A 13,533-nucleotide genomic window follows, 5' to 3' on the forward strand; every position below is an offset into this window, starting at 1 on the left:
ACCAGCTCCTTCCACTCACAGGCAGGTGGTGGTTTTGCTCCCCTGAGCCTCAGCCTCCCCGTGTTTAAGTCGGAGACTGTAAATAACCCACGGCACAGGGTGCCCGTGAGCGACCCGTGATGACGTTTGCTGGGCACCTACTCTGCGCCCGGCACCACGCCAGTGTTCTTACATGTGCCGTGTCTCGCGAGGGCGAGGTCCAGGTTTCCAGGGCCGTTTGACTTGAAATCAAATCGCAGAAAGGAAAAGATTGAGTCTGGCTGAGGAACTCAGGGATGGCTTCGCCTAAGAGGTGGCTTTGGGTGATGTTTGAGGAGGGGCTTGAAGAGGCTTGAAGGGTGCTGTCTCAGGCCGAGGCGAGGCACGTGAAGGCACAGAACCGTGGAACGGCAGAGGCAGACTCCACCTCCTGGTCTGTGGGATCGGATCCTGCCACAGGACCATGCCTGGCAGAGATGGGGCAGCGTAGTGTCAAGGCCCCTCGCGAGCTGGCCGCAGCCGAAGTCGTTCAGGCTGTTCCCCTGCTCAGGGGCCCCCTGTGGCTCCCCAGTGCCACACAGTAGGTTGTCAAGGGCCTGAGTCGTGGGCTTCCATGGAGGAGTTTCCCTACTGGGTCCTCTGATAATGAAACTCTGAAAATAGACCCTGGAGTCACCAAACTTGAATTCTGTGAAGTTCTCTGGTTTAGCTGGGGCTAAGTGGCTTTCTCTCCTCTGGACATGAGTGCTGACTTGCATATAGGAATAATTCTGGATAAGAGCTACTTGGTCTTTCACTTAAGCATCCTAAGGATCTGTTCCGATGACGTTTTCTAAAAGTTTTATCAAAGATTAGCTTGAAAAGAAGAGAAAAACACGCATAATTCTTGGGCTTGGTTGGCTGCTCCCGGTGGACTCTAAGACCAGCAGGTTCTGTGACTGCCGGTGACTGGGGCCCGGGCACCGAGCGTGAAGGCCTCGTGGGAGTGTGAAGCTGATTTGGGCAACTGTTCTCGTTCTGTCTCCCTGGGGTTGGGGCCTCTTATGGGTCTGGCACTGAGGGCCGGGTCCTGAGCGAGGGTGTCAGTGGGAGAGCCGGGGTGTCTGCTGGTGGCTCAAGGATGACGGCTTGTTGTCTGCTCTCACCGGTGTGTCCAGGACTTGCTGCCAGGGTCGAGTGGCGTCTCCTGGTGCAGAGTTGACCCCTGGGTGCTGTGATGTGGACTTTGGTTTTGAGATGTGGGGTCAGGGCTGTGGAGGCTGAGGGGACACCTTGGCTGGGTGGAAAGAGGCCCAGCCTCGGGAACGTGGGTTGAACCAGGACTCAAGCCTCGGCCTCGTCGTTTGCTGTGTGACCCAGGGCAATTCACTTCCCTTCTCTGGGCCCGAGTTTTTCCTCTTGCGGGCTAAGGCATTTGGCCGAGGTCCCAAGTTCCAAGGCCCGCCCCGCGCCCCCAGGGTCTGCCCGGTTCTCTCTGCCGCCACCTCAGCCTGGGAGGGACGGCTGGGCGGGTGCCAGCCTCTGAGTGCGTTTCCCCAGACACCTGCTGTCGCAGGCAACTCTCTCCCGTCGAGATGCCTTGTTTCGAAAACAAGGTCTTTAATTAGCCAGGAGCTGTGCGCAGCGCATCCTCGCTTTGTTCCCTCGCTAGGCCATCCTCCATGCTGGCCGCACAAGGCGGCCCGTCCTAAAGAGAGAAAGCCACGGGCCGCCCAGGCCTGCAGAGCTCGCTCAGCCTTCCTTGCTAATGAGGGTTATGACTCCCCACGATTTGCCCTCCGGTGAGCCCTGAACTCCGGCTTTGCCCTTCCCCCCACCTCGGCTCGTCCTTATTTCAGGGCTGTCTTTAATTCCTGGGGGGCTGTGTCCCCCACCTACAGGAGCCTCAGGCCTAGCACAAGACCTTGTGCCGGACCCCGTGTGACTCGGGCCGACTGCCTCTGCTCTGCTGAGACTCCCCATTGCTCGTCCACTCTTCGCGCTGAGTGTCCAGGGCCTCCCTGCGTGGGGCTCAGGGCCCGGCCGTGAGGGTGAAGGGGCTTCCAGGGCACCCCTTCCGGTCTGTGCTATGTCACTTGGGCAGGTCGCCTCTCCTGGGAGGCAGGAACTAGGACAACTCACTAGGGGAGGACAGTGTCCCGGTGCGTCGTCCGGGCGAACATGCCGCATCCCCGAGCCTTTATTTCTGCCTCTGTGCAGAAAGGACCCGGAAGGGTGGGATTGTTCCAGAAGGATCAGAGGCAGAGACTCCTGCCCTGCGGATGCTGCCTGGGTTCTGTGTGAAACTTCGTGGGACACGTAGGTTGGCAGGGAACTGGGGAGCCCGCGGCTTTCCCGTCGCCTGCCCCTTCTTGACTGGTGACCGTCGGTCCCAGACAAGGAAGAATCAGGGAGGGAGGGGAGGCAGGGGGACACCTTCGAGGGCGAGGTAGCTCTTCACTTGGGAAGTTCTTCTTCATGTTTTCCCCGTCACTCCTGGGCCCTGGCTCCAGCCTCCCCGTGGCTTCTGTCCAGCTCCTTGGAGACCACTAGCGGCTCGGCCAAGGAGGGCGGTCCCGCTTCATTCAGCCAGAGACCTGGCCACTCGAACGTCGCAGCTCAGCCTCGCCTCCCCCAGCGCCCTGGCTTGGGGTGGTGGAGACCTCGGGGGCCTTGGCAAGCTCCCGAGTCTCTTCCACAAAGTGCGAAATGGCCAGGGTGAGAAGCAGGTACGACCCAGACAGGCTGGCGAAGATGTAAGGACATAAGCGTCATTATAGACGAGGCTTCTGGTTGGCATTTGGGGGAGGGGCGGGTTCGGAGGCCACGTCCTCCCAGCGCGGGGCCCCTAAGCTGGGCCGGCTCCTCCCCCGGGGGGCCGCATTCTTCGGGTACAGTTGTTCTGCAGCCGTCCTACCTCCAAAGAACCATGCCTCGGCCCAGCCCCTCTAAGCCCCCATCTGTCCTCTGTGGTCCCAGCGCTCAGCTCCCAATGGGCCAGATGCTTGCTCATAGTGTGCGTGGGACATTTTCCAGCGGGCCAAAGCCCACCTCCCCGATAAACTTTACAGGGACCTTTCCTTAATCTGAGAGAGCAGCCGTGCGCCCCCCCGATGGGTCCTTTCATCCTGTAATCACATACAGGACGTTTGGACACCGGCCGTAAGTCGGCCTCAGAGAGAGGCCATTGCGAGGCACTGCACGGCCGAGGGCCCCGGCACCCTAAGGCTCCAGTTCTGATGGACCATGTGTTTCTGAGAGGCCCTGGGTCTAGAGGCAGCCAGGTGAGCAGGTGCTGGAACCAGTAACTGCTGCCTTTTCTCGAGCTGAATTTTTGAAACCGGGCAGGAAAATAAAAATCTGATGGAAGAAAACCCAGTGAGTGGGAACCCAGTGACGCAGAGCCCACAATTAACAAGGTTTCTCTATAATTCAACGGATCCTCCGAGGAGCAACGCTCCTGAACAAGGCTAGTTGTATAGTTGTTTATTCGGCCCACAAATAGCATTCTGACAGCCGTTTGGGGCTGGAAGGGACCTCCAGAGGTCACCTCAGTCCCCCCCGGCCTTCTCAGAAGTCTCCGTGGTCGAGGTAATGCACTGGATTGGGAGAACCTCTTGGTGTTCTTAAACTTAAGTAGGAAGACGGACGAGCCCCAGCTGCGGGATCTGAGGCTGTCTCGTGTGTCCACGAGTGTTGAGCGGAAAGCGTGTGATTTAGCAAACAGACACACAGGCAAAGACACCAAAGACACCCGAACCGATGACTGAGGAAGAACTTCCTGTCTGTCCCCTGCAGGCCAGGAAGCAGCTGAAGCTCCCTCTAGGATGTGCATTTTTATCTCCAGCCAACTGTGTATCCTTGTACCTCAAAGCATTAAAAAAAAAAAAAAAAAAGTGTCGTTCGTGACCCCAGGCATAGAAGTTAAGCTTGACTCAGCTCTGAACCCACACCCACGAATGAAGCCACTCGGCATACACCCAGGGGGTTCATTCTGGGGCGGGGCACGGAGACGGGATCCTCACGTTCTCATGTGGGCGCGTGTGTGTGTGTGTGCTGACTGGGTATCTCTGGGTCTCTGATTTTTCTCTTTTTTTTTGGCATTGCTGGACATTTTCATGGCTGTGTGGTAGGAGGACCTGGGTTTGTCCTGATGGCGCTGATGATGATGTTGATGATGCCGGTGGCCTTCCAGAACATTCCCCGGGGAACTTCCACCCGAAGCTGGGTGAGCTTGGCCACGTTCCCGGGAGATTGGAATGGTTTGTCCCCAGTTCTTAGCGGGGACCTGCCTTCCCATGGTGGTGGGACTTTGGGATTCGGGCGACAGGCCCAACTGCGGTCAAGGCATCAGAACATTGGTGGGAAGCCACACCGGACTTGGCAAAACCAGTCATTCCAGCTGGACCACAGCGAACCAAATTCAAAGAAGCTCACTGTTACCGTTACTGTCTGTTTTCTTATGTTTATCTTCTCTGGCCTTCTCTGCCTGTGGAGAGGGCGCATTTCACAAAAGGCCTTAGAATGCCGTTCTGAAGCTTAACGGAATGAGACAACCATCAAACGAATATCAGAGGTATTTATTATCGCAGCTTATCCGAAGAATGAAAAACCACGAAAACAAAACTGTATCACCAATGTTTACAAGTCCAAGTAGACATCCAGCCCATGTAAAATATGTAATTTATGCAAGAGATCGCATCTTTCTTTTGTAACGAATGCACTAAGCAACCCTGTATATATTTTACAATGTCTTTACAGAAGAAGAATCACCTACTGTAGTATTGTAAAATAATGCACTTTTCTAATTTTTTCATTAAAATCTCTATGGCACGTTTGCAAATGTGTCTTGGTCTTCCTTCACTAAGAACGGTGGCGAGAGCCACCGGCCTCGGCCACGTTCGGAAGGCTTTCTAGAGAGAGAGACAGAATCGTGTCCCCATCTCAGGCGGGCCCTCCCAGAAGCCCGTCCCCTAAAACACCCCTACGGAGACATCACCTGAACCGTCCCTGATTCGCTGAATTTTGTTTTCCTTCTCTGGCTGAGGAATTTTCCTTCAAAACACGAGACAACCTCTTCTGCCTTTGTGTGAGGAAGAAGGGAAAGCAGGCAGGTAAGAGATGCTCAGTGTTGCGCCTACGCCGAGGACAGGATCTGTTCCCGCAGCCTGCGGGCGCCACCCGAATGTTAGGATTCTCCTGACTTCGCTGGGGGCCCAAGGGCAGGACACAGGGAACTCTGTCTGGGGACATCAAGGGTAGAGCTTCCTGGGAGCATTGCTTCTGATTTTGGTGTCACATCAGGATGGGGTCAGGAGCACATGTTTCTAAGGAGGCCTCTGGGGACGCTGTGTGATGATGTGGGGACCACTCGTTGAGGACTACGGCCTTCTCCATACTGTCCCAACTCTGAGATTAAGGGGCGGGTTTTAGACTCGGTGCAATGACCTGGCTCTGCCTCGGCAGCAGAGACAACAGTGCCAGAACGGGCGGTGGCCGAGTCCAGTAAAGCTTTGTTTCTGGAGGCGGCAGCTTGAAGGTCACGTCGTTTTCATGGGTCACAACATATTCTTTGGATTTCCCCACCCCCACCACGTAATAAAATAATTTAGTAGGAGTCCTTCTCAGCTGGTGGCCACGCGAAGATGGCGGGGCGGGGCGGGGCTGGGCCCGGAGGCCACCGTGGGCAGACCCCTGTCCTAAGCTGGGCATGGACTCATTTCACAGCCTGGAAGTCAGTCCTCTTATTAAGCCTTCAGGGTTCTCTGTCACAAGGGCAGGGCCAGGACTGGGGCCCCCACCTCTCGCCGTAGCAGCCGGGACTAAAATCATGGGGCGGAACGGTCTTCACGCTGGCCATTCTTCCCGGTCTTCACTCCTTGGGAGGGTCGGAGAGCTCGTTAGCCAGCCTCCCCCACCTTGTCCTCCTCCCGTATCACCTTCCCTCTGGGGCTGTCATCAGAAGCCACGGGGCAGATTGCAGGGGCCAGATTTCAATGCAGCTACTTCTCACGTGGGCGCCTCTGCGTCCTACTCCAGAAAGAGTAAAAGGAACTTTAAAAAAATCAAAATATTTTTTAAAAAGCAAACTTTCGACATAGTACTCTATCTCAACACAGTACTCAATCTTCTTGATTGAAGCGTTAAGTAAACAGCTCTGCAGTAGGTCTATGACTATTGTAATTTAAAAGTAGCGATGAGCGTAAATACTGTTTCCACATATCTGCAACTCCGCATTGTGACATGAAAATTTCTGTCATCCTGTCGAAGGAACGTCTTTGATCTGCGGTGATTAAGACTTCTCCCAGCCTGGGCGCGTCAGTCAGCTCGTCCACTGCCCACCTGTGTGTCCTGAGGCACTTTCCTCGCCTGCTGGGGGGCAGGGGGCCTGAGGAGAACACAGCAGCCAGACTTTACTGAGCAGCTGCTACTGTACAGTGTGCCAGGCACTGTGTGCGAAGTGATTTTTTTTTTGGGGGGGGGAGGCGTTCAGATGCTGCTTTAGCTGTATCTCTTATTTAGTATTTGTTGGCACCTTTTGAAAAGCAGACCTTATTTTTTAGAGCAGTTTGATGTTCACAGCAAAATTGAGGAAGGTTCAGGGAGTTCCCATGTGTCCCTGCTCCCCCTCCCCCCGGCCCCCCGTTATCCGCGCTCTCCAACAGCGGTGCCCTTTCCAGCTCCCTCCCCTCCCTCCAGGCACTTCTTGGTCTCCTGAGCAGGTGCAAATCACGTGACTAATTCTGGCCAATGAGTCGAGAGTGAAGAGGTCACATTCTGGCTGGAGTACCAATTGCTGGGAGACCCTCCGGAACATTCTTTCCGTCTGTCATTCTGAGACTCAGGTTTCAGGATAGTGGCCGCCGAGTGTGGGTCCTGAAGAGTGGAGGTGAGGCGCGGAGACCCGGCTGGCCCGCGGTGGACACACAAAGTGAGGGAGAAAATGACCTTTAAACCACAACCTGTGTCCTGGCTGACCCACATCCCTTGGGACTGGTTCCTCGGGCTCATAAATATCCATGGCTGGCCCCCAGCATCCTCCGGGACGTGGCTGAACACAGTGAAAGCTCACATTCGGGTCTCATGGATCTGAGCTAAGCAACGCCCACTCCGGTCCCATCCCCATTCCGGGGAATTTGTTAAAAAAAAAAAATCCCTTTGGCATGTCCAACACTTCCCCCACATGTGGGGGAGGCCATTTCAGGGGATGTGACACCGTCTACAAAGGAGGAAGTTGAGAAGCCACTTCCTCTCCTGGATTGTCAACACCCCTCAACCGGCAGTGGCAGAAGGTGAATCAGGACTCACTAGCTGTGGATATATATCCAGCTTTCGGTTTTCATAGTGTGTCCAGAGCTGGTGGCAGCAGGGAACAAGTCTTAGCCGTGATCCAGTCCTGCCAAGTCCTCACGAGAGTCCGAGTCATTCATCAGAGGAGGGACGCAGGGGTGGAGCTCGGGGCGGGGGGTCATGCGCGAAGCCTGGACGGGCTTTCCAGCCCCTGCCTTGGAGACGAGTCTATCAACTCTGCCTTGAATTGCCCGGGAAGCTCCGTCTCAGCAGCTCTGGTTGACTCAGCCCCAGCCAGACGGAGAGTCGCATTGATAAATAAACCCAAAGACCCCAAGAGCGTGGGGCTCCTGCTTCTGGCTCACCTGGCCCACCTGCAGGGACAGACTGGGGCCTCCCGGGTGGGACCAGGTCAGCTTCCCCGCTTGGCACCCACAGCCGGAGCTGCCAATGCCGCTCAGCTCAGCGTCACTCGCTGTAGACGTCTCCCGTGTGAAACAGGGCTCTCGAGGAAGTATTATCGTTATCGACATCTCCCGTGAGCCGGGAGCCTGCTGAGCAAATGTGTAATGCTCATGATCGACGCCAGCTGTGCCAGGCTCTGCTCTGAGCCGGGGACTCGGCGGTGATTATTTTCAGTTCAGCCGCAAGCGCTCCACACAGGTTCTCTGTCTGCTGTGGGAAGCGACTTCGAGGGTGGCCCCTCGTGTCCTTTCTTCTGGACATAGTCCAGACTCGGGCCAATTTACAGACCCAGAGCCCCTGAACGAGAGGGAGGCTGGGTCTCCCAAAGGAAAGACCTGGACGCGTGCCCCAAACTATGCTATGACTCGTTCTCCCTGCTCCCCTAAAGGGGCCTGCAGCTGGTCACCAAGGTGACCGCACTGGAACAGGAAGCGGAGTTTTCGGGGGTCACTGGACACTGGCTCTGAGCTGACACTAATGCCAGAAGACCCAGAATGTCACCATGTCCGCCTGTCAGAATAGGGGCTGACTGAGGTCAGGTGATCAATGGGGTTTAGCTCAGCTCCACCTCGGAGGAGGTCGCGTGGGTCCCACCAGCCATCCCGCGGTGGCTTCTCAAGTTCTGGAATGCATAATCGGAATAGACACGCTCGGCAGCCGGCATGATCCCCGCCCTGGAGACGGACATTGCCCACAGTCACAGGGGTGGCCTGTCATCCAGGCCGGGCTAATCAGAATACCATGTCCCCTAGGCCACCACAGTGATTGCTCCAGGGATGAACATGTGACCTGAATGGGCCGATCCGAGCCCGCCCTTCTCCTCCCCAGCAGGAGCTGGTGGGGAAGAGCTGTGTCTGCCACCAGCCATGACACGCGGCCTCTCGGGGCAGGCGGCCTGAGCGAACGAAGCCAGTATTCGGACTCGCGATGCAAAGCCTGCGAGCGCTTACTGAATCCAGGCCAGGTCCACCCTGCCTTTTCTGCTGGCTGATAACATAAGCAAATCGATTTTCCGTAGTCCAGAAGGAGCCTGGGTGCCGCGGCCCCAGCTCTAGTGACCTGAGTCAAACTCCGTGCTGCGACGGCTGCTTTCCCTCGGGGCTCTGGCCACCGTTCCCCACACTGCCCTGTGGCCAGGGGGACACACCACCTGGCTTCCGTTTAGATTCGGCCAGCGAGGCGCTCTCGCGTGAAGGCAGAGTTTGGGGGGGAAGGAGGTGGGGTGCCCCGTGGAGTCTGAGGTCTGGATGCTCTCTGACGCAGCGGTTTTATGTACTAGATGAGTTAAAGTCTGTCACGCCAGGAGTCAGGCAGGGGACGATCCAATCAGAGACCCCGATCCTGACCCAATGCCGAATCCCAAGTAGGGCAAAACGTTAATTCGAGGAAGGCACACGTTGCCGCCCCGGTGAGCCACACTTCTGTTGAGTAGCTACTGAGGCGGGCTCGGTGTGGAGCCATATCTAAAAATGTAACTCGTTCAGTAGCTATTGAGAGGCTATTACATGTCGGGCACTGCAGTCTGGGTACTTGAGACATCTAAGTGACCTGTAGGCACATAAAGCCTTCAAGGAGCTTATACCTAAAGTTGGGTGAGAAACGACAAGCACCGTAAATAGACAAATGACAGATCTCCAGAGGATGGGGTCATGGAACACAGGAAAAGGGCAGAGCTGGGGGGCTTCGGAGCCCAGACGGAGGAGGGAGGCACGTACAATCGACGGTGGAGGCTGGTCTCAGCGCAAAGGCGAACTTCGAGCAAAGGCTTATGGGAGGAGTCAGCCCACTGGATGAGCGGAGACGTTCCAGCAAAGGGACCAGCCAGGGCGCAGGTGCAGGCGGGCACAGCCGGCACGTTTCAGGCACCGGGGAGGCCTGTGTGCCTGCACTCACCTGCGTGCCTGCACTCACCTGCGTGCCTGCACTCACCTGCGCGCCTGCATTCACCTGTGCGCATCCTCTGCCTGCCTCTCCCCCAGGCCTCCGTGCCTGCACTCACCTGCGCGCCTGCATTCACCTGTGCGCATCCTCTGCCTGCCTCTCCCCCAGGCCTCCCGTGGCGAGGAGGCTCAGGCATGGCAGTGCCCCCAGCTCCTCTCTGCCCGTCCGTTCCCCCAGACACCCCGGCAGACGGGAGATCTGCCATCACAGCCCGGTGTGGGTGCCGATTCAGACCAACTGGTGGGGATGGCCTGGAGAAGGGGGACCCCATGATGTGCGTGATCTTGGGGAATGATGAGAACCCCCCACGGTCCAGCTACTTAACTTCCCAGTGCTCCAGGTGGTGGCTCCAGCGAGGCTCTGGCCCGTGGGGACAGGACATAGTTCTCATCAGCTGTTCCCTCCACTGCTCCCCGAGGAAGCTTCGCCCGCCCCGCATTCCCCTTCGGGGGCCGACAGGGCCAGCGTTTTCCCGGGAGAGCCACGCCTCCTCCCTCAGCCCCCGCAGTGCCGGCAGGGCCAGCCCGCGCCTGGCTTCAGGCCGAGGGTCTGAGGGTGAGCACCCCTCTGCCAGGGGCCTGGACCCCGGGGCCTGGGTTTGGGGTGAGGCGAGCCAGCGAGGAGCGAAGGAGGGAGGGTCTGAATTCACTGTTCAGCTCAGATGATGCTAGCTCGCACAGCCGCCCTGCCAACCATGAGGTCCCCACAGAACCATCAGAGAAGCGAGCCGGTTTGTTAGGTCTCCTGTGTTGCCCTGTTGCCATGGCAACGCCCCAGTGTAGCTCCAGAAATAGATAGATTTTGAAAGGGGGGTGGGCGGTGTCTTGTGAGAAGTATTAGCAGGTGTAGGGGAGGGGTTTTCCCTGACGGACCCTCTGAGACACGCAGGGCCTGGGCTGCACCCCAATGCAGGCCTGCCCCTCCCACCTCGTCCTGCTGGCCAGCAGCTTTTCCTGTCACCCTCGAGACGAGCATCCACCACCTCCGGGGCTATTGGTCAGTGCTGGGCACGATGGGGGAGCCAGGTGTGAAGTCCAAGGGCACGTGGGGGCGCAATCAGCATCCGTTCATCCCGAGTCCACACGGCCTTGCCTTCCACAGTTAAAGGAGAAGCCAGGGCTTGCGGTCACATGGGCCCGGGGCCCGGGGGCTAATCCTGGGCCTCCACCTCTTGCTGACAGGCCCCAGGCTAGTGCCTTAACCCCTCAAGAGACTCGGACGCTGTGTCAGCCAGGGGTCCTGCAGGGAGGCAGAACCAGGAGATGTGCGCTGAGATTTACTGCAGAGAGGCTGCTTACACGGCCGCGGGGTCTGGCTCGGCCAGCCTGGAACTGAAGGGCGGCCATGGGCAGGGCCGATGGTGGTTCTCACGCACCGGCTGTCCACAGCGGAAGTTCGCTTTCAACCGGGGAAGCCTCCGCTCTGCTTTTAAGGCCTTTCCGTGGACTGAACCAAGCCCGCCGGGTGACCTCGGAAGATCTTCGTTGACCAACGATGACCTTGAGTCACATGCACAAAACGCCTTTCTAGCAACACCAAGACGAGCATTTGGTTGAGTTGCTGGGGACCCATGAGGTCACACAGGTGACTCCTCTAAAGTGGGGCTAGTGGCTTTGGGATTTTGCGGTGTGATTCACGTGAGGCGTCACATTTCGGCGTGATACTGGCAATGACGGCAATGTGGGAACGCACACCACGCCCAGGCACGTTCCAAGCACCTGTCTCGTCTTCGCGATGAGCCCACGTGGCCAGCATCCTCCTGTTCCTTACCTGCCAAAGGACACCGAGTCGAGTGGCTTAATTAACCTAAGTTTGAGATCCACAGGAAGCAGCAGGGCCCAGGAACCAAAGGAAATGCTATGTCATAGCTGTGCGATGCCGGGCGCCTTACAGATAGGAATGTCGTGAGCGGGTCAGACCCAACCTGACCGGAGTGAGGAAGCGCCCTTTCTTCACGTGTTCGCTCACTCGTTCCCACCTCGTTCCCCAGACAGGTGGAGCCCCGCCTCATCCAGCTTTTCCTGTCTTCCCATCTAGCCCCGGTGCCCCCTCTACAGTGGACGTCAGTACCCGCGTGATCGCCAAAGACACGGAGATGGGGCTGGAGGTAAGGTGAGGTGTCACCCCACGGACTGTGTGGCTCCGAGGCCCGTGCCCACTTGGGCGCTGCACGTCCTTGGGGGAAGTGACCGGTATGGGCTCCAGCTCCAAGGCTCAGCTCTGGGACAACTTCCCTACGGACATTCTTCAGCTCTCTTCTCTGCCCACCCCTGCTGTGTCCTGGGAGGCTGACCCCATGGTTGCATCATCCAGGCTCCCTCTGGGTTCTACTTGGACTTGGCCGGGGGGAGACACTGGTAGGAGATAGGAAAGTAGAAAGATTGGGATAACCTTGACCCCTTGCCATGGAGTGACCAGGTCCATCTCTGCCTGGGCTCCGGCGACATTCCCTCCTCCCTCCCCAGATCCTTCCGGGTCTGGGTGGAAAGGTTCCCCACGGCTCCTAGACCCCAGGAGACTCACATCTCTTTCTGCTTCCCTGAACTCTGTCCTCATCTCTATTAATAGTCCCTCCATTAAACCGTTTCCAAGGAAACCCTTTGAGGATTCCATCTGTCTCCTGCCGGAGGGCTGACTGACCGCTAGGTCCGGGAACTTCAAGGTGGCAGCCCACCTAGAGTGACGGGAAGCGTCTGACAAGAATCGAGGTGGGAGGTGGGTGAGCAGGGCCACTCCAGCCTCTGCGAAAGGACAACGTGGTTTATGAGTCTTTGACAGGATCGGCCGGGTCCGGCCCCCCTGGGTGAGTAAGGGAGAGAGCGGTGTGCCAAAGTCATCTGCTTGCCTGAGACTTTCCTTCTTTAAACGCTAAATGTCCCTCATTCTCAGACCTCCCCCTCTCCTAGGCAGATGGGGACAGGTGGTCTCTCTAGAGCGAAGTCACTCTGCTGTTGCCATGTGGAACGCCCACTGGCCTCGCCACTCTGAGAGATGCCCGAACCCCTCACGGAGCCCTGGGCCGGTCTCCATGGAGGAGGTGAGGGCAACAACCTGCAGAGATGGAGGCCCAGCGGACAGGGGCAGCGGGCGGCTGTCTCTCCGTCTGCCTCACCGGGGGAGCTCCAGTCCGGACGGTGCTCCCCCAGCGAGTCTCTCCAAGGCCTGGCTGGGTCTAATTGCCCGGCAGGTTGCACCCCCAGGGCCCAGCACGATTACCGAGTGTTTAATAATAATTAAAACACGGCGAGATAAGCAACCTCCTCTGCTCCTCTCTGTATTCCCCTAGGCAAGCTTAATTGCCGTAACGACAATGTCAGTTCACAAGCCACCTCCACTTCAGATCGGGACAGGGAAGGACGAACAGGCGAGGCCGGGCAGGGGCTGGGGCTACGCAGTCCCACCTTTGCAGATCCTGCATCCCTCGCCTCCCTGATGCCTACCTGGTGCCCGCCCTCACTGGCCCAGACGGCTCGCTGCGGGCTCACTCTGCCAGGTGACCTCCAGGAGCTGGGCAGGCGGCACTGACCCAGATGAGCGGTGCAGAGTAGTTCTAGGGACCACCCTGTGCCTGTCACCTCCGTTGTCCCCAGCTGAGCCAGAACACTCAGAACAGTGTCATGTGGATAAACCCCTCCTTGGGGCCCACACCCTGAGGCCTGGAGGGGACTTCGAGGCACCTGTCAAACTCGGTTCCACACGTCACTGATGCCTCAAGTCTCAGATTGGAGCCAGTGATCACTGTCGGCTCTGAATCAAGTCAGAGGCTCTCAGGTCAGAGTGACAGCACTAGTCCACCTTCTCTGGTCAGCGACACTTCCCACTGCCAGGATACTGTCGTCCTAAGTCAATGAGAATCCGTGGATGGGTTTCGGGTGGAGG

At 57.6% G+C, this 13,533-nt stretch overlaps 1 protein-coding gene across 1 annotated transcript in view; it reads left to right on the top strand.

The window, feature by feature from the left end:
* Nucleotides 1-13,087, top strand: part of LOC105306490 (potassium channel subfamily K member 9) — an 82,474-nt gene extending 69,387 nt beyond the window's left edge. Inside the window, exons 3-4 of the mRNA XM_011381534.1 lie at nucleotides 11,692-11,761; nucleotides 12,941-13,087. Coding sequence (XP_011379836.1) covers nucleotides 11,692-11,761; nucleotides 12,941-13,087 — 217 coding nt within the window. The remainder of the gene's footprint in view (nucleotides 1-11,691; nucleotides 11,762-12,940) is intronic.
* Nucleotides 13,088-13,533: the final 446 nt, after the last annotated feature.

The sequence above is a fragment of the Pteropus vampyrus genome, unplaced genomic scaffold (genome assembly GCF_000151845.1).
Source record: "Pteropus vampyrus isolate Shadow unplaced genomic scaffold, Pvam_2.0 Scaffold438, whole genome shotgun sequence".
Classification (NCBI taxonomy): Eukaryota; Metazoa; Chordata; class Mammalia; order Chiroptera; family Pteropodidae; genus Pteropus; species Pteropus vampyrus.